Raw genomic sequence first — 25862 nt, forward strand, 5'->3', positions numbered from 1 at the left:
TATATAAAAAGCCCTTTTTTAGGAGATGCCTAAGGAATTAGCAGATATTGTTATAATTTGCCACGTAGAGGATTAGCCCAGGCCCACTAGAGAACTGAAGGGCTTTTTCAGTGTCTTCATAGCTGATCTTCCAAGATCTGTCCTAATCCATGCCTTTGGCCAGTATAAGGACAGATAAGGACTTGGTTTGGTGAAAAAACTGTAACAAAGCAGAACTTGAGGTTCAGGAGCCTGAGTGTGTCTTGGCTCTTTTATTCCTTGCTAGAGGACAACAGTCTAACCCTTTGTTTCTCAAAATCTCAGTTCCTCATCTGTCAAATAACGTCGTCTCCCTTAAGGGGTCTTCTTTCAAAAAAGATCACATGTACTGATTGAATTACTTGAACAATAACTTAGTAAGCTGTCTATGGGGCTATGCCAATGAATGTAATAAGGCGCCTATTCTGCTTTCACATTTATTCTACAAATGTTTATTGACTACTTTATCCCAGGCACTGCCCTAAGGAATCAATGAAGACACACAGACCCCCATGCGCCCTCACGGGGCTTATAGTTGTTTTAAACAACATATGGAAAATTTTAGGTTCGAAAGGAAACTCACCCATCAACCAACCCCTTTCTTTGAAGCCAGTGAGGAATCTGAGAAATAAAGAAACACATCCAAGGTTACACACCCGTGTTTGCATGGGAGAGTTTCTGCCTGAATAAAAAACTTTATGAAGATACAGCTTATTCTCAATTCACTCACCAGCAGGCTTATAAATGGGTTGGAAGACTCGTTCCACCTCTTGCCTACTATACTATTTTAAAGTTCCTAATGAAAACAAAACAAAACAAAAAAAATGCTAAACGCTTCAACTCCAAAAATCTGTGTTTTTGGTTACTTTGCCTTTCTGTCCTAGGCACATCACTAAAGCTCTGGGAGGAAGCTTCGAGATTTCCCAGCCCACCATGTCCCCAGTGTGATCTATGCAACAGCAGATGTGGGGGGGCCGCATACTCTACCCTCTCCTGACAGGCCCCTCCATGCACAGTGACTGACTTTTTACAGGTTCTGTTGGGTCCTGCGAGAAAGGCCACATTTAAGTGAGCTTAAGTCAGCAATACCCAACCAAGTTTGGTGACGGGCCCCCGTGTCCCCTGCAGAGCCTACTGATGTTTGGAAGAAACCATATTCGAATGAGCAGGCTGTGGGCAATACTGAGGGGATCTCTAAGAAGACACCAGGGAGAGTGAAGTGCCTTGACCCAGGTCACAGGGCTGGTGAGTCCAGGAGTTAAGGCTAGAGCCTCAGGTCAGGAGAGGTTACACTCTCCCTTTTGTTGGGTTTCCAGCTTCTCAAGGTCAGCAGCTGAATTTCTGGAGGGTGGAGGAAGTGGAGCAAGCCCCACACAGCCCTGTGGGCAGTGAACAAAGAGCTCATAAAAATCAGTGACCAAAACAGCTCCAGCCTAAGGACAAGATGGAAGCTGATAAGGGGATCAAGAGAACAACCAACAAGGAGCAAACCTAACCTGTGTACAGGTGAGGGCTCTCAAGCATGCTACAAATCAGTTACCCCTGAGCATGAAACCCAACACCACTCTGGGGGCAAATCTCAGTTTGGGATACAGCCCTTCATGTCACCACCACCTAAAAATACTGTTTTCTGGCCAGCTCAGTCTACCAAAGGCACTCACGGGCTATGAGCCTACTGTGTGCTGGGCCCTGGGCCAGATGTGGGTGTTCCTGCACCAGGCAAGGCCAGCCTTCCAGGAGAGTAAAGCCGAGCAGAGCAGGCACAAAGGAGGTACTCAAGACCTACTGAAATATATGAGCGAGCCAGAGACAACCTTTATTTTCATAAAGAGACAAACATTTGTACAAGCTGAGAGCGAAAGGCCTTTATAATTCCTTATATGAGCATCTTCCCAAAGTGCTTATGGCTGCTAAGCAGTGAAGGATACTGACTGACTGACCAACTGAATGAATGAGTGAATGAGTGAATGACCGAATGAATGAATGCACAAACTTAAATCTTTCCATTTCTCTGGCATGGGCTAAGTCCTAACCATCCACCCATTTCACCAGTCCATTTCCAGGAAGGATTTACAAGGAGAACAAGGACTTCTCCCCTCAAAATTTTCCTCTTTGAACATCAGAAATTCCACGTGCCTAACTCCACCACAGCACAGCTGAGAAACTGAGGCCCAGTGAAGCAATATCCATCCACAGTCACTGGTGGCAGCGGAAAACTGAACTCCCCAGGGGCTTAAGCTCCTAGGAATCCTGCGTTCTTGTGAGTCCGCACCTAGAGCTAGAAGTGGTGAGTCATGGCTGCTCAGTCAATAAAGGCTGTAGGGAGAGGTCTCCTCAATAAAGTCACGAGGTTAAAAGACAAAACGCCCACAAGCACTGGAGGGCAGTGTGGTCTGTGGGCAGGGTCTCCAGGGAGCCGCTCTCTTCAGGAAAGTGGGGTGAGCCCCCAGAGAGTTGAGGTCCTTCTCACTGGCCGGCTTTGTCATTTCACCTCACTTCAGGGACCTGTTGTCACTACTCCACCCCCTACACTCATCAGTCCAGAAACACTAGTGAGCACCTACTGTGTGCCACACCCTGGGTAAATGATAGTGAACAAAACAGGTAAGATCTGGCCCCATGGAGTTCACGGTGAGGCAGACACTAAAATATAAATATATATAGGATGAGAAATTGTGTCAACTGATTACCATTTCGGGGCGCTTGGGTGGCTCAGTCGGTTGGGGATCTGCCTTCGGCTCAGGTCATGATCTCGGGGTCCTGGGATCGAGCCCCGCGTTGGGCTCCCTGCTTAGCGGGGAGTCCCCTTCTCCCTCTCCCTCTGCCCTTCCCCCTGCTCATGCTGTCTCACTCTCTCTCAAATAAATAAATAAATCTTTTAAAAAAATAAAAATAAAACGTAAGTCTTGCCCTATCAGCCTCCTGATAAAAAATCTTCGTAGGTTCCTCACCCTATGTGAGAATAAAAATACACAAACAAACATGAAAACAGCCACCTTTATTAAGTGCTTACTATATGCCAAGTACTTTACTGTGATTAACTCAGGGTGTGCCCCAGCAACTTACTCCAGGAGATCCTATTATTATCCCCACTGACCAGTGAAGAACTAGTTTTCCACTTAACCACTGCTCATAGTGTATGCCATCCCCGCCCCCGACCCTGGATCCTCTAAGAACTCACCTTACGCATCTTTCTGTGTCTGGTGCACAGGTAGTATTCAATAAAGGCCTACTGAATGAATAATCAATTGATGGATCAATGGACAAGTTTCCTTCAAGGCATTATTGGCTAATCAGCTCATTTTTTGGAACAAGTGCTGCTCAGTGTTCTAATAACAACACTAGACTAGCTGTGATGTACAAAGGGCCAGAGCCAGACCTGGGACCTGAGCCCGAGGCTTGTCTCTGTGTGAACTCAGACAATCACATCATCACCCTAGGCCAGACTGCTTAAAACTACTGATGAAGAGCAAGAAATTATAATAGTGAGCCTACGATTATCTGGGTCTAAGCTTTCATGTCTCCAAAACATCATGGGAGAGGGCCTCAGGAAGGCCTCCGGAATTGCACACTGCCTGCCTTTAGAATGAGATCTAAACTCGCAATTCTAGAGTAGGGTGACTGATTGGGCCTATGGGGGCAAGTGACACACTTCCTTCCACAGCTCAGTGGGTGTATTTATCCTAATAAAGCAGATCAATTCCAATGACAAATATGCACAACCTGGTGTTAAAAAATAACAACAAAAAAGACAAGCCTGGCTCAGTCGGGTGACTCTTAAACTTGGGGTCGTGAGTTTCGACACGCACGCTGAGGGTAGAGATTACTTAAATAAATAAATAAACCTAAAAAAAGAAAGAAAAAAAAAAAACACTAAGCCCAAATTGAAGTCATTTCCTCCCCCACAACAGCAAACCAAGACTTCATTATAGTTTCAACCTATCCCAGGAAGGTGACCTTTTTAGAATTCAACCTGAAATTTTTTCATCAGCACTAGTGAGGTCATCTGTAAGATTAAAACCCTGCCATTCCCTCCCTGACCCAAAAAAAGGTGTCTTGACCTGAAACAATCTTTTCTTTTGCTAATAACTTCCTTGCCCCACTCTCCTTCCTATAAAAACCTTCCTATGCTGTTCACCTCCTCAGAGCTCCTTTCTACTTTCCCAGGTGATGAATTGTTTAATAAAAGCCAATTCGACCTTCAAATTTACTTGGTTGGATTTTGTTTTCTAACACTGGAAAACCCCTTTCCAGAGAAGCATTTTGGACAAACTCAGGTGAGGCTGCCACCCAACTGGACCCCAGACAGAGGAGCTAATGATATGTAGGAAACTGGGTTCACATGCCGGCTAGGGACCTCTCCCCCTGGAAGGCCATGGATGCGGAATAACAACCGGGTGTGGCCAACGCAACCGCAAACACAGGCGTGATGGCCCCACAGCTCCGTCCTCAAGGAGAACTCAGTGTGGGTCTGTTGGTCACTGCAAGTGAGGGCAACACTAGGAGCTGCAGCTCCATGGTGAGATAGGGTTTTTGCTGTTTGGGTTGGTTTTGAATGACACCTATAGCCCCAAATGAGCTTGGTTTTGAATGAATTTCTGCCCTATGTTGCCTACTGGCCATAATGAGGGTAAGAACACAACTCCCTATCATATAGGGCCATGTGAGAATTAAATGAGATACGTCAGCCCAGTGATCCACACAGAGCCTGACACATAGCATCTTCTCAAATGGTTGCCAATGGTGATGATGGCGGTGACAGTGGGTGGTGGGTGGAACCACCTGAAGTAGGAAAATCCAACCAAAGGCTCTCCAAAACCAGCAGTCAAGAGAGAAGCAGGTAATCCTGTGACACACTCTCCTGGAGAAGCATGCTTGGATACTTTACAGAAGAGAAAACGAAGTGGCATCCACTCTCAGATATGACCAGGACTTCCCAGATGTCCTGGGCCTTGGGATGGGTCACTAAGCCCCTTTAAGGACAGAGCTCACCATCTGCCATTGAGAGATGAAACCAGGTAACAGAGAGACCTGAGGAGATGAACTTCCCCAGAGTAAAGAGAAGGGGGAGGAAATGACAACCATGGAGAGATACCACCCAATGGACTGTCAAAAACAGAAGAGCATAAAGAGCTGGGGTGCAGCAGGAGAGCAGGCAAATAGGAGATCTGGCACCCTGTTGACGAGTGGTCTTTAGAGAATGACTTGGCAATATTTAGTAAGATCTTAAAGGTATACACAGGATGGCGCAACAAATCCACTCCTCAGTAACTTCCTAAGAGAAATATCTGCCCATGTGTGCAGGAGGCACATACCAAAAAGTGCCTCCCAGCACAATATAAAGGCAAACAATGGGACCCACTTACCCACCACCCACAGGAACATGGCTCAATAAACAGTGGGATTCTTATGCCACGCATACACTATTCATTTTGTAGCAGATAAAAGGAAGATTTTCATATACTGTCTTGAAAACATTTTAAGACATACTATTGAATTTTTTTAAAAAAGATCACAAAATAGACCAATAAGCATAGTATGACTGCCTGTATCAAAAGAACAGAAAGCGGGGGGAGGGAAAGAAAGAATGGCTTTTTTCTCTGTATGTAAGCACCTAGAAAAAGTTCTGGAAGGAAATACACAAAAGTAGGTCACAGTAGTTACTTCTGGGAAAGGCAGGTGTGGAGGGAAGTGGCTGGGAATGAAATTGGGGGAGGGTGTGTCACCTATTTTTAACTAGGAAAAATGTATCTATGCATCTCTTGGGCATTAAAATAAAATTAAATGAATACATTTATTTTTAAGAAGAAAAAGAAGAAGTGGAAGAAAGAGAAAGAGGTAGCTGCCAAAAGCTGACGGGCTGTCTTTGCCTTCTCTCAGGGACTGGCCACCCACACATGTAGACATAATCATCTGAGCAAGTGTTCACAGTTTCTAGGAATGAGTGTCCATACCTTTTAGAATCAAATATTTAATTCTATACCACATTAGTTCTATTTATACCAACTCTTCCTTCTAAGTCTTAGAAAATAATCTCTCATACTTAACAAAGGTATCCTCCTCTGGTGTCAGAAATTGGAGATTGGGAAAGGGGACACAAGAAATCCTGCTATTTCCAATTTTAGTATATGTGCTGCCGAAGTGAGCACGAAATCCTGCTATTTCCAATTCTTGATGGCCTCCACTGACGTATACAGACTTAGTTCATCTAAGTCCTACACTGCATTTAATTGTTGCATGTGAGAATTTTAAAATTTTTAATTTTTAAAGATATTTTTACCTTTCCTTGTTTTCTTCCATCCCTCTGAAGACACTCTGATTCATTCCTGTGAAACTGTCCATAGACACAGCATGGCTGACCCAGGTCTTCTTTCTGAAAGCAAAACAACCAATATGTATAACCTGGGCATATTTATGTTATAAATACACAAAGAGCTGCATTAAATACATACAAGGGGAATATGTCAAAGGTGGTCCAGTGACAATTAAAATCCAATCTCCCTTTCTTCCACAGTTATTCAAGTCCTATCAGGGACTACATCTCCCCAGTGTACTTGCAGGTAAGTGTGGCCAGGTATCTAACTTCCCAGTGGAATGAGAGAGGAAAGGTGTCACTTCCCCATCTAGGTTTTACGACTTGGCACACCTTGTCCACCCTTCTCACTGGCTCCCACATGCTAGCCCTCAGTTCGGACTGTGCAGATGATTACCACGCATTTGGAAACAACGGAGCAACAAGATAGAAGGTACCTGGGCCTGTGATTGACTACGTGGAGCAGGACCACCCTCTCACCTTGCAACCTTAGAGAGAAATTGCTTTATTCTTTAAGTCACTGTTTTATTTGATCCTATTTGTATGACTAGTTAACTCTCATCACAGTTGGCGCTATCCTTAAATATTACCTTTGGGACCCTCCTGAGGGTGAGTTTGGTTATTTGGAGCTTATGACGTGCTATGTCTATGGAGACAGGTAAGGCCAAACTATTTTCAATCACAACTTTGGTAAAACCACATGTAATTTAAGTAGTACCCAATCAGTGTTAGATGGATGAAGATGTTAATGAGTGTGTAATACCTTCTAGTGTGAAGACTGTCAAGAGCAGGGTACCTGGCAGAATTAGGAACACTGGAATCCACAAGTATGAGTTGTGAGCTTTGCTTCACAAAATGACTACTTGGAGTGGTAAAATATCCCAATGAACATGATACCCACATTTAAGGATTTGAGTCTATGTGCTTGAAAGCAACAGAAACTAGGAAGACACAGGGATGAGACAGAGAGAGAACATTTCAATGGGTGGAGGATTCTGCCCACTCACTCTTCCACCCCCTGAGCAGTTGCCCCAGCTGAGTCTGAGATAGAACGCTGAGCTTCCCTCCTCAGCCTCAGGTACTGCGTTCCTCACCACCTGGGGTGGGGTTAACATTAAAGCAGATTCTCTTTCTACAGCATGGTCCCAAACCCAAACCAGCTGCTTCATTTGGTGTCAACCAAAGAAAGAAACAGCCATCAGTTTCAACACTGGAAGACTGGCTGTGTAGACCATATTGAGAGATGGAGGACTGGCCTTCAACCTGATGCCTCTTAGGCAAAAGGGGGTTAGGGGTATGATCTTCCACGATCTTCCATGCTGGTGCATCAGCCTGTTGAGCATCAAATCTGCTTGGCCCAATCTCCCTCCTACTATCCTCCTCCATCTGCCCCACCATGAGTCTGGCCTTTTTTCCAGATCAAAGCACCATTAGGGGAACACCTGGCTGGCTCATTTGGTACAGCATGCAATTCTTGATCTCAGGGTTGTAAGTTCGAGCCCCATTTTAGGTGCAGAGATTACTTAAAAAATAAAAATAAAATAAAAATAAAATCTTTTTTTTTTTAAAGGCACCATTGGGATAAACTCTCAAATCCAGGTGGGCAGGATTGGATACCTTGGACTCCTGCACCTCAAGGCATTGGAAACAGTCAGTGTTAGACTATCCCCAGCCATAGTCTACAATGCTGCTCTTTTATTTAACTGGCAAAGAGCACACCATGAGATATTTTTAGCATCTGGATCCCTGTCTGGGACCACTGCTCTGGCTTCCATCAGAGCTAACTTCATCAGCTAAGGCATGTGCATTACAGAGGGGCCCAGAATAAGGCAAGAGGGAAGATGTGGATCCTGGAATGAGGAGAGATGGAAGGGTAGTGAGACATGGGCTCGGAGTCTCAGAGGGGTCACCACATCCCCACCATCCCCACTACAAAGGGAAAGGGGAGAAAGCAAGCAGCCCACACCAGAGTCACTTCGGCAGCCCAACTCAGCTCAGCCTGGAAGCCACATCCGCTCAGTGTACAAGCCCTTCCACAGCACAGTAACTGCTGCAAGGGGGTTCAACACCTATAGCCCCAAATTATGCCAACTCTCCTCAACGCCACATTTCCCGAGCAGCTGTGAGGGGTCAGAGCCTGCCCCCAAAGGAACCACCAGCTATTTCTGGGTCAGGTTCTGATAAACCATCACCTTTCTGCCTGTGGCAAGGGGCAAGGACTGAGGGCACCCTGCTCTGTACCCCAGCCCTGAGGGGTGCTCAAGGCCAGGCTCTGTCATGGATTATTTCATCCATTTCTCACGTCAGCCCTGGGAGGCAGATACTGCCTCATTTTACAAATCAGGAAACTGGGCACAAAGAAGTTAAGATTTGGCCAAAGGCCATACAGAACAACAAAATGGTAAAATTGAGACTTGCACCAAGCATTTGATCTGGGAGTCTGTGCCCCTAACCAGTATATTATAATGTGCACGGTAAAGCTCAGTAACAGCTGAATGAATGAACAAATGAAGAATGAATAGTTTCAAAAGCAGTTGCAGGAATGGGGGGCTATGGTGAGATGGTGTCTCTATAAAGCCCTAGGAGGGTGGACCACGATCCTGACACCACCCAACCTGGATGCCAACCAAATGGGTGATATTCTCAGACCCCCCCTCAAGACAGTCACTCGGTCCCTGAACATTCTGAACACTCTGAACCCAGGGTTGCCAATTTCTATAAAAGGAATTTATGAGCTTAATACAGTTGTCCCTAATAACCACAGCTACCTCTGATTCAGCACCTGTGCACAGGCAGTAAACACAGGGTTTGCACACGAAGGCTTCTCATCCACCCACAGCCCCACAGGGAAGGCAGGACCACGCCCATTTATCAGATGGCAAAACCAGAGCTCCGAAGGGTGTGGGTAGCCTAAAGTCACAGCGCTTACATGAGGGCAGTTTTCAAACTCTGAGCAGCCAGCTGAACAGCACAGGCTTTCTGCCACTGCATGATACCCATCACTCACCTTGCTCAATCACAAAGTTGCAAAGATAAGAGGTGTTCTAACTCTGAAGCTGGAAAGTTCTGTGTTAATCTAAAGTGACTCAGGATTTCCCAACCCCAGTCACTTCCATGGAAGAGGAATCCCACTTCACCCCAGCTAGAAACTCTTGGCACCAGCACTTTCTCATTCCTCTCCTCAGCTGCCTGGATCAGCATTGACCAGCATTTGCTGAGCACCAACTTCCAGCAAGGCACAACTGTGTCCCTTGGACACCAAGCCCTGCTAATTCTTCACTGAAAAATCTCTCTTCTCAGGAAGCACCGAGTGTTGGTGAGGATGTAAAGCAACCACAACTCTCACCCCTGCTGTTGGTGGGAGCACAAATGGGTCTAACCAGCTTTGAGGATTGCGGGAATACTTGCACTTGCTCCTAGGTCCATATGTGCACCAAAAGACATTTTCTAGAATGTTCTCAGTAGCACTATGCATAACAGCCTTCTATTAGTTTCTTATTGCTGTTGTAACAAATTACCACAAACTTAATGGCATAAAACAACACAAATTTATCATCTGATAGTTCTGGAGGTCAGAAATGGTCTAAAATGGGTCAGCAGAGCTGCATTCTTTCTGAAACTCTAGAGGACAATCCATTCCCTTGTCCTTTCCAGCTTCTGGAAAACCACCTGCGTTCCTCAGCTCCTGGCCCCTTCCTCCATTTCAGAGCCAACAGCATAGCATCTTCAAATCTCTTCTCTCACCTCTGCTTCCACTTCCATGTCTCACTCTCTGAACCGGACCCTCTTTTTTTTTCCTTCTTGTAAGGGTCATTGTTACAGTTGTCCCATCCAGATAATTCAGGATCATCTCTCCATGTCAGAATCCTTAACTAACCTTTACTAAGCCTCTTTGCCATATAGGGTAACTTAGTCACAAGTATTACCAGTGAATGGTACCTATGATCAGAGATTAGGTCATGGACATCTTTCAAGGGGCCATGACTTGACCTACCTCAAGCTCCAAGCCAGAAGTGGCCCCAATGCTCATCAGCAATAGAATTAATGAAATAAATAGTGGTAATTCACAGCAATGAGAACAGATGAGTTAAAACTACTTGTCACAACAAGGATTGCTCTTCGTGAGAAGATGCTGAGGCCAAGACACCAAACACAAGAGGGTCTGCCGTATGAGTCTGTCTGCAGAAAGCCCAGAACCAGGTCAAACGACCCCACGCTGTTAGCAGTCATGACAGCAGTTGTAGCTGGGGAGCTGAAGTTGAGGAGGGCACAACGGAGCTTCTGGGGTGCTTGCCAAGGGTCTGTTTCTTAATCTAGGTGCTGCTTACACAGGTGTGTTCAGTTTGTGACAATCTATCAAGCTACAGTTATGATCTGTGCCCTTTCCTGTGAGTATGTTATGCTTTAATAAGAAGCTTTAGGAATTTTGTAACAACAAACTGTATCTATTTAAAGCTTCCCCCCACTCCACCCAAGTTCTCCGTAATCCTCTCAACAGAGAAGGATGCTGCAAGTTTGTTTTCTATACATCAAGGTAGCCATGAGAAATTCCCCAACTTTGCATCCTACAATTCCAGGTCAATAGTTATGAAAATACAATAAAAGCATTTATACTACGGAAGAGAAGGAAGAGAAGCAGTAGCTTCTCTGCCTCTCTCATCCCATTTCCACTCCACGGGCCCCTGTCATTTCACCTCTGGATGAAGTAGATGCCAGCTGGCCCCCTCACCACCCCCAACCCTGGCAATCACTGCCCACCCAACTGGTCTGGAATGTTCCCCCGACACCTGCCACATGGTCCTTCCCCCCCCTTTCACCCCTCTGACATGTCCACAGGGAGCCCCATATCCTCCCAGGAGATCCCCCAGCTCCTGTAGGACGTGCAATACAAACCACACCATTTGGACTTCCTTGCTACTGTCACATAGTAACCTGTTAGTAGTATCGAGTACTTTAGTCTAATCTCCCCCAAAAGACTGCAAACGCAAGAACAGAAATCAGGTCTTGTACCTTCAATTCTTATTGATGTGAACTTCTTAAGCTAATTAAGAACTACTACTATCATTAACAGTCTTTGTTGAGCACCTGCTTCATATCACGTTCAGTGCTCCTCATGCATTTCATTTCCTCTTCTCCCAGCCAGTGAAGTGGGTACCATCATGATCCCCCTTTTGAATGGGAGGAAACTGAGGCACAGAATGGCTAAGTAACATGCTGAGGGTCCCAAAGCTCATCACAGGAAGCATGGGATTTGAACCCATCCAAGCTGATTTCAGAGTCCATGCTTTTGACCCACATCCCACTCTGCTTCCCTATGTCCCACCCAAAAGCCACAGTTGGATGTATTATTGGTGTTTAATACACACCGTGACATGCCTGATCACAAAAAATACACACACACACACACACACACACATACATTTTTAATTATGTTATAAAATCCCTCACCAGTACACAAATAACAAATCAAGACTCTTCACCAAATAAGATCTTTTCAGCCTCAGATCTCAAAGGAGGACACACCCTCTGGAGAGATTTGCAGAAGCTCTGTATAGTCCTTGCTCTGCATCATGCTTGGCATTCAGGGGGCTTTATAAACATTTATCAGTAAAAAACAGCCAGAATTTGTCCTACAGGCTCTTTTATCAGAATAGGGAGAGAGCTGGACACTTTTTCTTTTTTTTTTTGCCTGCCAATCTCAGGGTCAAAGCCAATGTCAGAGTTGAAAGCTGATTGGATAACTCAGTCTGTGACCACAAAGTCCCAAGCCACCTGCCCCAGATGACCTCACCTCCTCGATGGCCAAGAATTGTGACCCAGAGGCCTTGGCCAGTGCCAAGGCCACCACCCTGGAGGACTGCTGAAGCCACTAAACAGAACCAGAGATAATGACACCAGCAGCCCTGAGGTCCCCAGAATAGCAGGTGATGGCTGGCTCAAGCCCACGCACTCCCTCCCCTCAAGGTCCCCCCACGGTCAGGTACCAAGCGGCGCACCTGTGCCGTCCATTCACTCTCACCCTCTCACAGATTGGCTCCAGCGTCTATGTGGATACAGAAGAAAGGGCCTGTGCCCAGGAGCATGCGGACTATTGAGAAGACATTCTTTTTAAATGGCTTCCTCTGAGGAGGAACATGGGACTGGCTGAAGGTTAACGTGGGCTTCCGTTATAACTGCACCCCTAGCATTTTTACAAGAACAAAAAGTGTTTATGTATTTTGGAGGTTATTAAAATTGTTTCAAAGTTTCTTTTAATAAAAAAAAAAACCTTATCATTACAGTACGGTGTGAGCCCGCAGTAATAGAGAGATACAGAGTTACAAGGGGATCAGCACCTACATCAGCCTGAGGGAGTCATGGAAGGCTTCTCCGAGGAGGCACTGCCTGGGCTGAGTTTTGAAGGAGGAGTAAGAGCTTGCCAGGACAACACTCCAGGGTTGCTCTCGGTGAAGGGCACGGTGTAAGTAATGGCAGGGAGGAGACAGGTCACAAGAGTGAGAAGAGGGTAGAGGGAAGTATGAGGAGGGCTGGAACACCACAGCACCTGTCCTCGGTGGGTCGTGCATGGCCGAGTTAGATGATGTAATCTCTGCTGAGGGTTCATCCAAGAAGAGGCACTTGTGAGTGGTTGGCATTGTCTACTGTTACTTGTACGTCTACTCCATCCTTCCTAGAGATCAGACTCTATGGACCTCATGGGGGGGGAGGGTTATTGGGGCAAGAATTTGGAAATAAGATCCCCACAACCACCCGCTGAGAGACACTGTAAACTTAACCACTCCTGTGCCCTTGGGCTTTCCCAGAGCCCCCTAGTGCCCCGCTGGAGCTCCCTCCGCACTCCTCCCTCATCCAAATCCCACCCACGTGTGTGCACGTGTCTCCCCAGCTGCACTGGGTTTCCTGACACCCCAAGCATGAACACAGTGACAAGTATAACAGTTGTTGAACAAATGAACAAATGAACTGCACTTCTCCACGCTAATGAAAGGTGATGCAGAATCAGGACATCACAGATGCCATCACCACACAGCTGAAGAAATAATCATGGGGAGCCGGCCACCCCAGAATCACAGAAAAATGAGGTTCCAAGAGGCAAAACCCCCAGAGTACCCACCCAAGCCCTTACATCACCCTATCAAAGAAAGATGTATCCTTAAGAGACCCAATGACTCAGGTGCCATATGCCCAAAGTCAAGGTGCCCCAGCGATGAAATGGATGCAACAGGCTGATGCCATTTTCATACTTGCTCCAACAAGTATTTTGAACTCCACTCTTGCCCTCTTGCCAGGCAGCCTCCAGGTTAGGCAGCTGGCTCTCCACGTGCCTTAATTACCTGGAGAGCAGAGCTGAGTGTGCCACAGCAGCAGATAACAGTTCCCATTCTCACTGCCTAGGTCAAGGCTGTGAGTGCGGGCATGGTAAGCTTGTTTGGGAGGCATGGACAGAAGATTAGGTTGGTCCTCAGGGCCTCATCACAAGCCTCTAGCCTCTCCAGTGTGAGATCACATCCCAGGGTCTAGAATGAGGGTTCAGCGGGGATACCACTGGTGGTCAAGTCCTATTCAGGCTGCCGGTCCTTAGACCAAAGGGTATTCTGACTTCAACCAGGGCATCTCCTCTCCCGTATGATTCTTATGCCAGAATAAGTTCTCATACTATAAAATAGTTCCAACGCAACAACAACAACAAAGTTTGAAAAACCTCGCTTCATACAAAACCTCTACCACCTGCCTGCCTCTCTCTAGGTCTCTCCAATAATGTCTTTGGTGGACACTTGGTACTTTCTGTTGATGGACAGAGAGCATGCTTATCCATTCAAGGAGGACCAACGGCAGGAGGGATAAGGCACCCTGGTCAGAGCAGTCGGGGTCTCCCGTCCGTGCTGCCGGATAGAAGATGAGTGCTGCCCCAGCAGAGGGCAGCCCAGGGGTCACCGTGGCCCTCACTGCCCTCCTCCTCCTCCCCAGAGGCCACAGTGGCTTTCCCATGTCCCAGGCACCCTGTGGAGGGCTTCAAATGCTCTGATTCCATTTCACCCTCTCAGCAACGTTGTTGCTTCTCAAAGACGAGGAAACGGACACGCAGAGGAGCTTATGTGACTCACCCGGGGCTCCCAGAGCTAGTGAGTGGAAGGGAGCACCAGGGCACATGCACACTGTCCCTCCTCCCCCCAAACAGAAGACCAAAAGGGAGACGACAGTCATAGAAAATGGTCCCAGAGAGGCCTGGTGGCAATTTTTCCAGTTGGGGATAAAACTGGATTCCTTGCACAGGGGTAGATTTTCTGACCTGTTCCTTCACCAACCAGGGCATTTGTTAAAATAAACTTCACAGAGCTGACCAACACATCACACTCGCTAACTCAGCTGGAGGACGGTAGTCCGCTTTGCCTCATCATTCATCACCCGCAAGGACAAATGCCCAAGTACAGCACACCGCATGCTTCAAAACACCTGCAAAAAAGGTGAGCTCTCTTAAAAGCCCAACTGGAAATCATGTTTCATGAAATTGTATGTAGCTAGCCGCTTGGAGACAATTTAAGATTCATGGGAATCTGTGGGGCTCTAATTTAGGGGAGGAGATGAACAAGACCTATCAAGGACCTACTCTATACCCACACTAAGTCACAACAGATCCCCATGAGATGCACATTGGTATCCACATGTTACAGAGCAGGAAAAGGATTCCAGCTTCAGCAGCTTGGTCAAGCTCCAGCAGCTGGACCGCAACAGCAGGGACTGAGCAGCTGGGTCTGTCTGACTCCTGGGTCCAGGCCTCCAAACTTCCAATATCCCAGAGGCTCTGGCACCTGAGTAAACACGCAGCCCGACTCCCCTATAAAAAAAATTCTCTGGCTAAATCTTAGCTCCATCTCTGTGCTCTGACCCCAAGTGTCAGCTGAGAAAGACCCTGCAAAGGGGAGGACCAATTGCAGCCTTCTGACCCTGCAGGGTAAATTCTGAAGTTGGTGGGAAAAATCCTGCAGAGACCAAAATTTCCCCAGAAATCCCCTCAGGAAGGTGCCTATGGGAGAGGGACTCCACCTCCCTCAAGGAGCCCAGCATAGCCCAGAGCCAGAGTGGATGGCTGTGTGTTCACATGCACTCCTAGGTCAAGTCTGTGGTTGGGACAGACTCACACATAGGGCTGCCCCACACTGGCTGGGGCACGCAGGATGTGGGGTCAGCTTGGGGGACCCTCCCGAACATACACTCACTTCAGGGGAACAGCAGGATTAAAATTTGTTTCTTTTTTCTAAGAGCTTCTAGTTTAGCTCACATTAAATTAAACACAAGAGAGATGTGATTCCATGATACCGTAATTCCGCAATAACATGATCTTCCATTACTACTACAACATAATTATAAACACATTCACGACATAGATAACCAACTGAGGTTTCAGGTAATTTGACCTTTGCCACTTAGCAGCCATGAGAGCTTGGAAAAGACTCCTGTGCCTCCGTTTCCCCAACTGTAAAACAGGGGTCGTAATGGTGTCTACCTCATGGGGCTCAGTGAAGTCAACGAAACAGTGCAAGTGAAGAGCCCAGCACAGAGCTTCACAAAGGTTAGTGTGCCCTCCCCTCTTCATAAAAACCAAAAAGACAAGAAAGCAGAGGGGCTCAGGAAGAAGTTAACAGCTTTTCAGAGATCCTGTGGTGAGTAAGCTCCAGAGTCCACGTCACAGCCGGGGCTGCAGGTCTTGGGAGGCTGGGTGTACGAGAGGAGACCTGGATGGAATGAAGTGGCCCAGGGCAGCTAGGTCTAAGAGCCCAGGGGACAGAACCTGAAGCTTCAGGAGCCCGGATGCTGAGCAAACGGGAGGATGGAATGAAGTGGGGGAAAGCCCTTCCAGGGAATATAAAAATACCCGGGGAGGCACCCTTCCAGACCCACCCGGAAGGCAAGACTCTGCAGACTCGGAGATCTTAGGAGGCAGTAAATCGCCACCTCAGTCATAGTCACAGAGAAGACACTGACTTGAGTGATGGTCACCCTGGATGAGCCTTGGAGCATTCCACCCCTCCTGCCAACCCACCCAGCACCCTCCTCCCTGACCCCCAGGCTTTGCGAGATCCCCTCTAGGATTCCAGATCCCACCCCTTCCCCTCCAAGAGGCACACACCCACAACCCACACAAGAGATGACAGCAAGGAATGAGCAATCTGGAGCTGGGCCAGCCAAGTCACACATCCAGCACTGGCATGGCTCCGCCTGCTGAACACTCACTCACTGCTCGGGCCGAGAATGAGCAAGGGAGGCCCCTCTGACACCGTAATGGGACCTCCCACACACAGCAGCCTTGCACAGGTCAAGAGTAAGACTGCACCTTCCGCAAAACCCTTCTGGAGATTTGCAGGCAGCAGGGAGAGTGGAGTGAAGGAGGATCCTTCCATTTGGTGATAATCATTCCCCTGTGTCCAGGGAGGAGCGGACAAAGGAAAGGGGCCGACGCTTCCGGAGGCGAAGCCTGGCATTTGAGCCCTGCGCTCTGCTGGGGCCAGAACAGCTGTTCTCCATCACTCCCTTCCCAAGGGGCTGGCAGGGAGCATGAGACCACAGCTCAGAGCAAATCTGGAGGCACAGGCCCCCACGTTGTTGGGACATCAGCTGTAATAGAGACACTTGCCCTTGTGTAAGTTTTGGTGGCAGCAGGGAGACACTTGAATTCAAACCAGTGGAACATTTTAATTCCTACTAATTGTAGGAGGGGAGCAGCTACTGTCACTACCCAGAAATTCCACCTGGTGACCTCGCACCTGGCACCCAGAAAATCCACCGCACCCAGCAGGGTAGGATGTGCCAGGGCATGTGGCTGAGGACAAGGGCCTTGCGTTTCAGGTATTGGGGCCATCTCGTTGATGGTTCATCCATTCATGTGTCTGTTGACTCTAGGAGCATTTACCCAGGGTCACCCACAAGACACAGTTCCTGCCATTCAGGGAGCAGCTGGGTTCCCCTGGGGAACTTCTCAGATATGCAGCTGTCCAGGCTCCACTCCCTGTGAGTTAGGTTCTGAGGGACTCAAAATCCAGTGGGGAAACCCAAGCAAGGCCTGACATGGAGAGGGATCTGGAAATTGATGGCCAGGCAGGCAGTTCTGACCAAGGAGCTAGGCTATGCCTCGTTTCATGGCACAAGGGAGGGAAGATCTTACCCAGCACCTGCTACACGCCAGCCCCCTGACTACTGCTAGCGCTGTGAATATTCGCCACAGCCCTGCCAGAGGGCCATCTTAATCCCGATCACACAGATGACAGCACAAGGCTTGGAGCAGGGGAAATGACTTGCCCGAGATCCTGGCGCCAGCAAGCTCAGGCTGGGATTTGAACCCCAAGAGCCAGAGCACTTGCTCTTTTCACTACCATTCTCTTCTCTTCCTGAGTCCCAGGCTCAGGGAAGAATGCCTCTGTCCACCCACACTGTGAATCCAGAGACCTGAGAGGTGGCCTTGACCCTTCTCTCTTCTTACGCCTTATGGACAGTCAGGCCTGGCCCTTTGTCCTCTACCCGCTTCTCCTGAACTTGACCTCTAACACCACGAACCACCTCCATTATGTCCTGTGGTATTTAAAAAAACAAGCCTAATCAGCTAGGTCACTCCCTGGCTTAATCCTCTGCAAGGCCTCCTCACAGGCCTGAAGATACAAATCTTCCTCCCAGGTTTGCTGCGGGGCCTTCCAGTGTCTCCTCCCCTCCCCTTTCCCTCTCATTCTAGTTCCTCCAGCTCAGAGGCCTTTGGCTGACCTCCCAGAACACCAGAACTCAGTTGGGTCCCCAGCCTCCTCCAGAAAGACAAGGCCACAGAGCAGGGGCAGCTCTGTCCTGCCCATGGCTGAGCCCCTGCGGATGCAGTAGGGGTGTGTGTGGCGGGGGTAGGGGGTGGCTGCTGACTGGCCATGGGACTCTGCAGCTGGTCTGAGGCCCAGGTATGGTGGTAGCAGAGAAGCCAGGGAATCAGGACTGGCAGCCTGGCCAGGGCGAGACTGGGAAGGGGAGACTGAACACCACAGAAAGGAGCTGGGACATAAGCCTGGGGGCAGCCAACGAGGCTCGTGGAAGCAGGGGAGTGATATGACCAAATTCGTATGCACACGCTACTGGTAGAATTGTCATTTTCTCTCATCTCTTTGAAAGGCAATCTGCCGATAACCACCAAAATTTAAAATCTGCATTCCCACTGATCCAGTAATTCCAAATCTATCATGGATACTCACTGTAGCATCCTCCTATATTAGCAAAAAAGAAACAGTGACCTAACCAGCCAACTGAAGAATAAACTATAGCAGGTAAGTCCACAATCCCTCTTCCCACCCTTGCTGCTGATGTGTTTCAGAATTCATAATGTTTCATCTCAGAAAGGTAATACGAAGTGTGTACAGTATGTTATGCAAAAAACCAGCAGGGTGAGGCGCAGCATCCACAGTCAGATATATAAATATTTCTGCAGCTGTGCATGTGACTATTTCTGCTGTCTACTATAAATAGCCTCCTATTAATTCAGGTCAGGTTTGGTCATCAAATGAGTTTGCACCAAACTTTTTTAAAGGCATGCAGTTTTTTGATGCTTATGCTGTCCCAACCAATCAGCCTGGAGGCCTGGAAATGAAGCATGTCCTTCTCCTGTCGTAAAGACACCTGTAAGAGCACTCGAGCACAGAGCCAGAGACCCCCCAGAGCACACACCATGCCTTGGGGCCCCCAAGGTCCATTCAGCTCAGACATCTGTCCCAGCATAGCCACCAGGCTGCCCCAGGCAATCGACATAACAGACCTTAATGTGTTGCTGAGGATCAGCCCAGGGTGTGGACGCGGAGTGATATGCCTGGGCAGATGGTGGCAGGTTCCACTTCCTCACTGGATCCTCTCCAACCTAGCCTGTAATACCAGCCACCACCACCATTTAATTCTTGGCTTTGGGGAAAGCTAACCTATGGGTGGATTCCCTCCTCTTCCAGGTTGGGACATTACAGGGACTCTAAGGAGAGCACCAGATAGAGGCACCTCTCCCCCAAACAGCACCACCTTCCTTCTCAAGCGCTGGTCCTTCCTGCCAGGTAAGGATCATGCCAGGGACCAGAGGTGGGTATTGCTCACGCGGCAGCGTGTAAGGGGCGGGCGGTGGGTGAGGAAGAGGAGAGATACCCAGGAGGAGCAGCATCACGTGGAGAACTCAGGCCTCCCTCCAGCCTGCCCTGGCCTCTGATGGTGTTTCAGTTCCCCAGCCTTCCTCCAAGGACTCCAGAAAAAGACTACCCTGTATTTTTTCCCCAATGTACACATCAATAAAATAGTCTGCAAACAAACAAACAAATAAAATAGTTTGCAACACACATAAACTACACAAATCTTGGGCGCCTGGGTGGCTCAGTTGGTTAAGCGACTGCCTTCGGCTCAGGTCATGATCCCGGAGTCCCGGGATCGAGTCCCGCATCGGGCTCCCTGCTCAGCAGGGAGTCTGCTTCTCCCTCTGACCCTCCCCCCTCTCATGCTCTCTCTCTCTCTCTCATTCTCGCTCTCAAATAGATAAATAAAATCTTTAAAAAAAAGATAAACTCTTTAAAAAAAACTACACAAATCTTAAGCGTACAACTCAATAATGTTTTTAGATATTTATACTCCTGTGTCATCACCAACCAAATCAAAATATAAAACATTTCCAGCTACCTAGACGGTTTCCTCATGCCCCTCCCGGTTAATGCCCTACCCAAAGGCCCTTTATCATTGCAGGGTATATTCCGTTGCATGGATATACAATGTGCTTACCCATATGGCTGCTGATGGGCATTTGGATTGTTTCCCTGTTTGGGTAATTATGAATAAAGCTGCTATTGATCGTTTGTGTACAAGCACTTGGGCGTTCATATGCACTCGTATGCATACACCTAGGAGAACTGCAGCCCAGGGAGCCATAGGTGTATCTATGGTAGACATAGCCAGAATGGTTTTCCAAAGCAGCTGCAGCAGCTCCTTCCCGCACCAGCAGTGTCTGAGGGTACCGGCTCCTCCGTATCTTTAACTACACTTTCATTGTCGGTCTCTTTCATTTAGCCATTCTGGGTGGATACACAGTGATATCTCACTGTGGTTAAATTCTTCTGGTGACTCCTGAGATTAAGCACCTTTCCGTATGTTTACTGGTAATTTGGAATCCTCTCTGGTGATGTGTTTGCTCAAGTCTTTTGTCTCTTTTATACTGGGTTGTCTGTTTCTTATTGGTTGGGAGAAGTTCTTTATATATTCGAGAGAGGAATCTTTTGTGGGACATATGTATTTCAAATATCTTCTCCCAGACTGCAGTTTGCTTCTTCACTCTCTTAACAGTGTCTTTTGAGAAAGAGTTCTTAATTTAATTTAATTTTTTTTCTTTTTGATTTTTTAATTTGTTTTTCTTTTCTTCCCCTAAGAGTTCTTAATTTTAATCAGGTCTGATTTATAAATTTCTTTCCTTTATGATCATGCTTTTTGTGATCTTGTCTAAGAAATCTATGCCTAGCCTAATTTTCATTCTTCTCTAGTATTTTCTAGAAGCTCCACTGATTTGCTTTCCACATTTAGGTCCTCAACTAATCTCCAGTTATTTTTATATATATGGTATGAGGTAGTGGAGGACTGGAATGTACTTTAAGTTCCGTCAGCTGTGACCACAAACCAGACACAAGAAGGACCAATATGTGGCTTCCCAGACACCCCTGGCCTTTACAGGATCCTGCAGAAGCATCTAATTCCACCTCTCTGCCTACAGCCCAAGAGAATTCAGATATACACATCCCTATCGTTTGAGAGAATTTCTGGACACAAACCATATACAAAGCACTCTCATCTCAGGGGAAGCTTCCACAAATTCCCACAGTCCATTCTGACAACTGTACGTAGGTCAAAATCCTTTTAAAATACAAAATGGTAAAAAATAAAATAAAATGCAAAACAGTTAAGTAAGAATATGCATAGAGACAATGTCAGATAGCACCTGGCTGTCAGATTGTCTGGGCACCCGCTCTCTACATCTACAGGCCAGAGGCTAGGGAGACCACAGGGTATGACCAGACGTAGCCCCTATTGTCACCATGCTCTCAGCCTGGAGAAGAGACCAAGAAAACATGCAGGGAGAGAAAGTAAACAAGGAGAAGCACTGAGGGGAGTTCTCTCTTGTAACATCACAGCCAAGACTTACGTCTGCAAAGGAGCTGGTCCTGAGAAGAGAAGGAATAAGCACATTCTGGCTGGAAGGATTGGCATACTCAAGAGCTGAGAAAGAACAAAGATTGGGATCTTGCTAGAAGGCATGACAGGGAGTGGCAGAGCATGTAGGTGAAGGTAAGAAAAAGTTTGGATTTTTTCCTAAGCAGAACTGGAATCCACTGGAGGATTCTGCTACATCTCAGCTATCCTCTTGAATATGCACTAAACAAGTTCTCTAAGAGGATGAAGGGCATTCAGTCAACTTTGAAACCCTTCTATCAGCCAGGCAAAGGCCCATAAAGACTGCTCTGAGCCTTGATGTGCCGGTATACGCATGCACATGCACGCACGCACACAGACACACACATACACACACCCACACCCAAGCCCCCTTGGTGATATCTCAAGCTGAGGACTCTCACTTCCTCCTCCAATCCTGGGTGGGACGGTGTCTACACTGCAGACTTTCGCCTCTCTGCTCATGATTTCTCAGCACTTATACCAGATGTAATTGTTGTTGCATTCATGTGATGGTTTGATTAATATCTGTTTCCTGAACGAGACTGTCTATTGACTCCAGAAGGGCAGTGTGAGCTTGTCTTGGCCACCAAGGCTTCCCCAGCACCTAGCACATGGGCTGGCCCAAAATAAGTGCTCAATATTATATATTTTAACTTTTTTGAATGCCAAAGTTCAAACACATACAGAAGTAGAAAGAAATGTGCGCACCATACAATTTCAGTGATTAACTCATTCCTAATCTCCTTTCCTCTACACCCCTCCCAGTGAAGTAAACCCCAGCCATCATACCACTCGATGCACATATGGACGAATGAATGAATGCATGCCTTGTAGGCAAAGATCGAGGAGGGCTCACCGAAATGAGTCAGTTTCGCCACCACGTTAGCAACTCTGATAAAATTTCAGGAGACGAGACTGAAACTATTGGCTAAAATGAATTTCCTTTTCTCCATATTTATTGGTCTTTCACTTTTCAGGGCTGTCCATTGCCACATTCATCAAGAAGTGACTGTAAAACAAGGAAGGTTACATCTTTCCCATAATCTCTGTCACATAAAAATCTTAAAAGAGCAAATTTCTTTCCATAAAACAAGGCATGACTTTTACACACAGAAAAAAATAACACCTTGGAAAAAATAACACCTCCCCCTCAGGGCAATCTATATTACACCTATTTTATCTATCGTAACATTTATGGTAACTTGTTCCCAATGAGCCTGGTCTTCTTGAAGTGCCAGTGCAGTGTTACAAACTCAGGACACAACCATCCTGACTTCACGTGATAGTCCCAGTCTAGCTCAATGAGTGGCACTCAGTACTGAGTGGGTGCTTCATGTCATCCACTTTTCTCTGTCCCAAAGGTACCCGCAAGAATGACCTGAAATGCTAGACTGCAATCATATCTAATGTCCTTTTTGTTGTAAAATATAGTACCTGTATTTTCTAACTTTTTTCATAAGCACAAGGAAAACTTATGAAAATTCTCTCTCTCTCTCTAGACTTTGACCTAGAGATAGCTCACATTTTGGAGTCTAACTTTCCATGAGCGTGTGTGTGTGTGCACAAGTGTGAGTGTGTGTACTGGCATGATTGCAAGTCCAGGCTCCTGAATCTCTGCCCTTTGCAGCCTGACAGGGGTAACCTTAGGCAAGGTGCTTCACCCCAGTAGCCCACTGCCTCTTCTGTAGCTGATGGGACGAGGCAGAGGCGTAAAGGAGATGAAGTGTGCAGAGCCGTGAACCAGGCGGGTACACAGCAAGTGCTCCATCAGTGTAGCTGCTATGATTTGTGTTTCCAAATAGGAGCTGCAAAACAACTCTGGACAACTTCTAGCTTCGGCTGGGTAGCCTTCCCAATGGCCTGCACGGGAAGTGGGTACACCTGCATCCATTCCCAGTGAGGGGGCGGGAATCAGGGAGTTGGAGGGGGGCGTGCACACGGAGGTGGCCTCTGAGTCACAGCCCAGCCCCTCCCTGCTACATCCCTTTGTTCTCTGGGGGCTGAGCTGTGACTCACAAGGGCTCCAGTCCTGGCCTGGGCCCATCTGGCCCGGGGACTGGACTGGCCTGCCCGCAGTCACTGAGAGCATTCCGTGTGCCCAGCCTGGCTGGGTGATATGCTCCTGCCAAGCCGGACCCCAGCCTGCAGCGCCAGATCTCAGAGGGACCCTCTGGGCTCTTGTGGGTAGTTTACCCCTGCTCCACACCACCTCTTTTTGGTCTGTGGCTGCTTTTTTGCTGTGTGCTCCAATTTGACTTAACTCTAACCTGTGAAGAAAAAGTCCAAGAGACTCACCGTGATATTCACACCCATTTCACACCCTCTACCTCCTCTGACACTTTTTGTTGTTATAGGAAAATACACATAACATAAAATTTACCACTCTAGCCATTTTTAAATGTACAATTCAGTGGCATTAAGTACATTCACAATAACCATCACCTCTATCTGCCTCCAAAACTTTTTCATCATCCCAAGCAGAGACTCTGTACCCACTAAACAATAGCTCCCCATTCTCTGCTTCCATGGCCCTGGTAACCTTTGGTCTATTTTCTGTCTCCAAGAATCTGTCATTCGAGGAATCTCATATAAGTGGAATCATATAGTATCTGTTCTTTTGTCTCTGGCTTATTTCACTCAGCATGTTTTCAAGATTCACCCCTGTTGTAGCAGGTGTCAGAACTCCCTTTCTATGGCTAGTGATACTCCACTGTATGTAATTACCACATTCTGTCTATCCATTCATCTGCCAACAGACACTTGGGTGGTTTCCACTTTTTAGCTACCGTGAATAATGCTGCTATGAATATGGGTGTGCAAATATCTGTTTGAGTCCTTCTCTCTAAACAATTCCCCTGAGGTGGGGTGTGATTATTGTCATTCTCATTTTACAGACAAGGAAACTGAGGTTACCCCTGTCAGAAGGCAGTACCAGCGTCTGAACCCAGATGACATTTTTACAGTGTTTCTCAAGTCATGACAAAGACATGGAGCTGTTCTGCCCACATGCATTTTATGCCCTCAACAGTTCCTTCCTTAGGTCTGTAACATCCTTCCTTGTTCTGGCCTAAGATACACTGAAAAAAGGAATGAGGGAGAAGCTCCACTGTTGAATTAGTCTAGACTCCCTCCTTGCAGTGAGAAATCCAACTCCATCTAGACTGGATTTGTTGGAAGGATAGCAGAAAAGCTTAGTCAAGTGACTGGATCCAAAGATGATGTGCCCAAGCAACCCTTCCCTTGTGCTGTCACCACTCCGACTCTGGGGCCCTGTCCTTACTGCTCTGGACCCGGGTGTTCTGAGTATCTTCTCTGTTGCTTCTGAGCAAGTTAGGGTGAGCTGGGAGAAGCCCATGGCCTGGCCGGGCTGGTCCTCTATGTGGCCCTAAACCAGTCACCATAGCTGGTGGTGGAGACCATGATGGGCCCAGCCTGGGCCATGGTCCCCACCCAGGCTCGGGAGAATGGAGACTCCTTCCAAAGGAGAGGGAGGAAGGCTTGGCAAATGCCCAACACAGCCGCTCACTGTGGTGTAATCTACAATAGTAACAAACTGGAAGCTGCCCAATAGTACTGAACAAAACAAGGTTAAATAAATGAAGTTGCTACATCCACTCAGTGAAACATTATATAGCTGTTTAACAAGTAATAATCATGAAGATTACCTAGCAACTTAAAAAAAAAAAGTTCATACAGGAATGCCTGGTGGGAAAAGACAGGAGACACAGACACACACATATAACTACCTATATGAACAATCCGCAGGTAAGAAAAAATACAAGCAAGGGGTGTATCATAATAGAAGAATCATAAATGGCTTTTTATCTATTTTCCCAATTTTCATTCATTGGTTCAATAAATATTTACTGAGTGTCTACTTGGTGCCAGGTGAGGTGCTGAGGATATGGCAGAGAAGAAAACAGAAGAAAAAAACCCTGTCCTTGTGGAATTTACATTCCAGTGAGGGAAGCAGACAAAAGTCAAGATGAATAAGCAAAATATCCCCTATGCTGGATAGTGATAGGAGTAAGGAGACAAAATAAATCAAGGAAGGGAGAGAGGGGTACTGGGGAGAGTGTTAATAGTTTAGACATGACAATTAGGGAAGGTGATATCTGAGTAAAGGCTGAAGGAAGTGAAGGACCAAATTATGTCAACGTCAGGAGAAAAGAAATCCCCAGCAGAGGGAACAGGAAGTGCAAAGCTCCTGGGGTATCCAATTAGAGGCGAGCGTTGAGGCTAGTATGACCAGCTGGGGTAATGAGGGGAAGAGCAAACTAAGGAAGGAGTAATAGAAGAAACACGGCCAGATCGTGGGGGTTCT

At 47.1% G+C, this 25862-nt stretch overlaps 1 protein-coding gene across 5 annotated transcripts in view; it reads right to left on the reverse strand.

The window, feature by feature from the left end:
• Positions 1-25862, reverse strand: part of ARHGEF3 (Rho guanine nucleotide exchange factor 3) — a 329819-nt gene that overhangs the window by 289386 nt on the left and 14571 nt on the right. For 4 of the 5 annotated variants that reach the window (XR_012380906.1, XM_025885066.2, XM_073901404.1 and 1 more), the window contains exon 2: positions 6299-6391. Coding sequence is in view for 3 of the 5 variants with exons in the window: in XM_073901403.1 (XP_073757504.1) it covers positions 6299-6391 (93 nt within the window). In the remaining 2 variants the exon portion in view is untranslated. Of the gene's footprint in view, positions 1-601; positions 640-6298; positions 6392-25862 lie in introns of those variants that run through there. The other variant, XM_073901406.1, reaches the window with a different exon arrangement.

This window comes from Callorhinus ursinus, unplaced genomic scaffold (assembly GCF_003265705.2).
Source record: "Callorhinus ursinus isolate GAN/ISIS: 27379988/994484 unplaced genomic scaffold, GSC_fseal_2.0 scaffold15, whole genome shotgun sequence".
Classification (NCBI taxonomy): domain Eukaryota; kingdom Metazoa; phylum Chordata; class Mammalia; order Carnivora; family Otariidae; genus Callorhinus; species Callorhinus ursinus.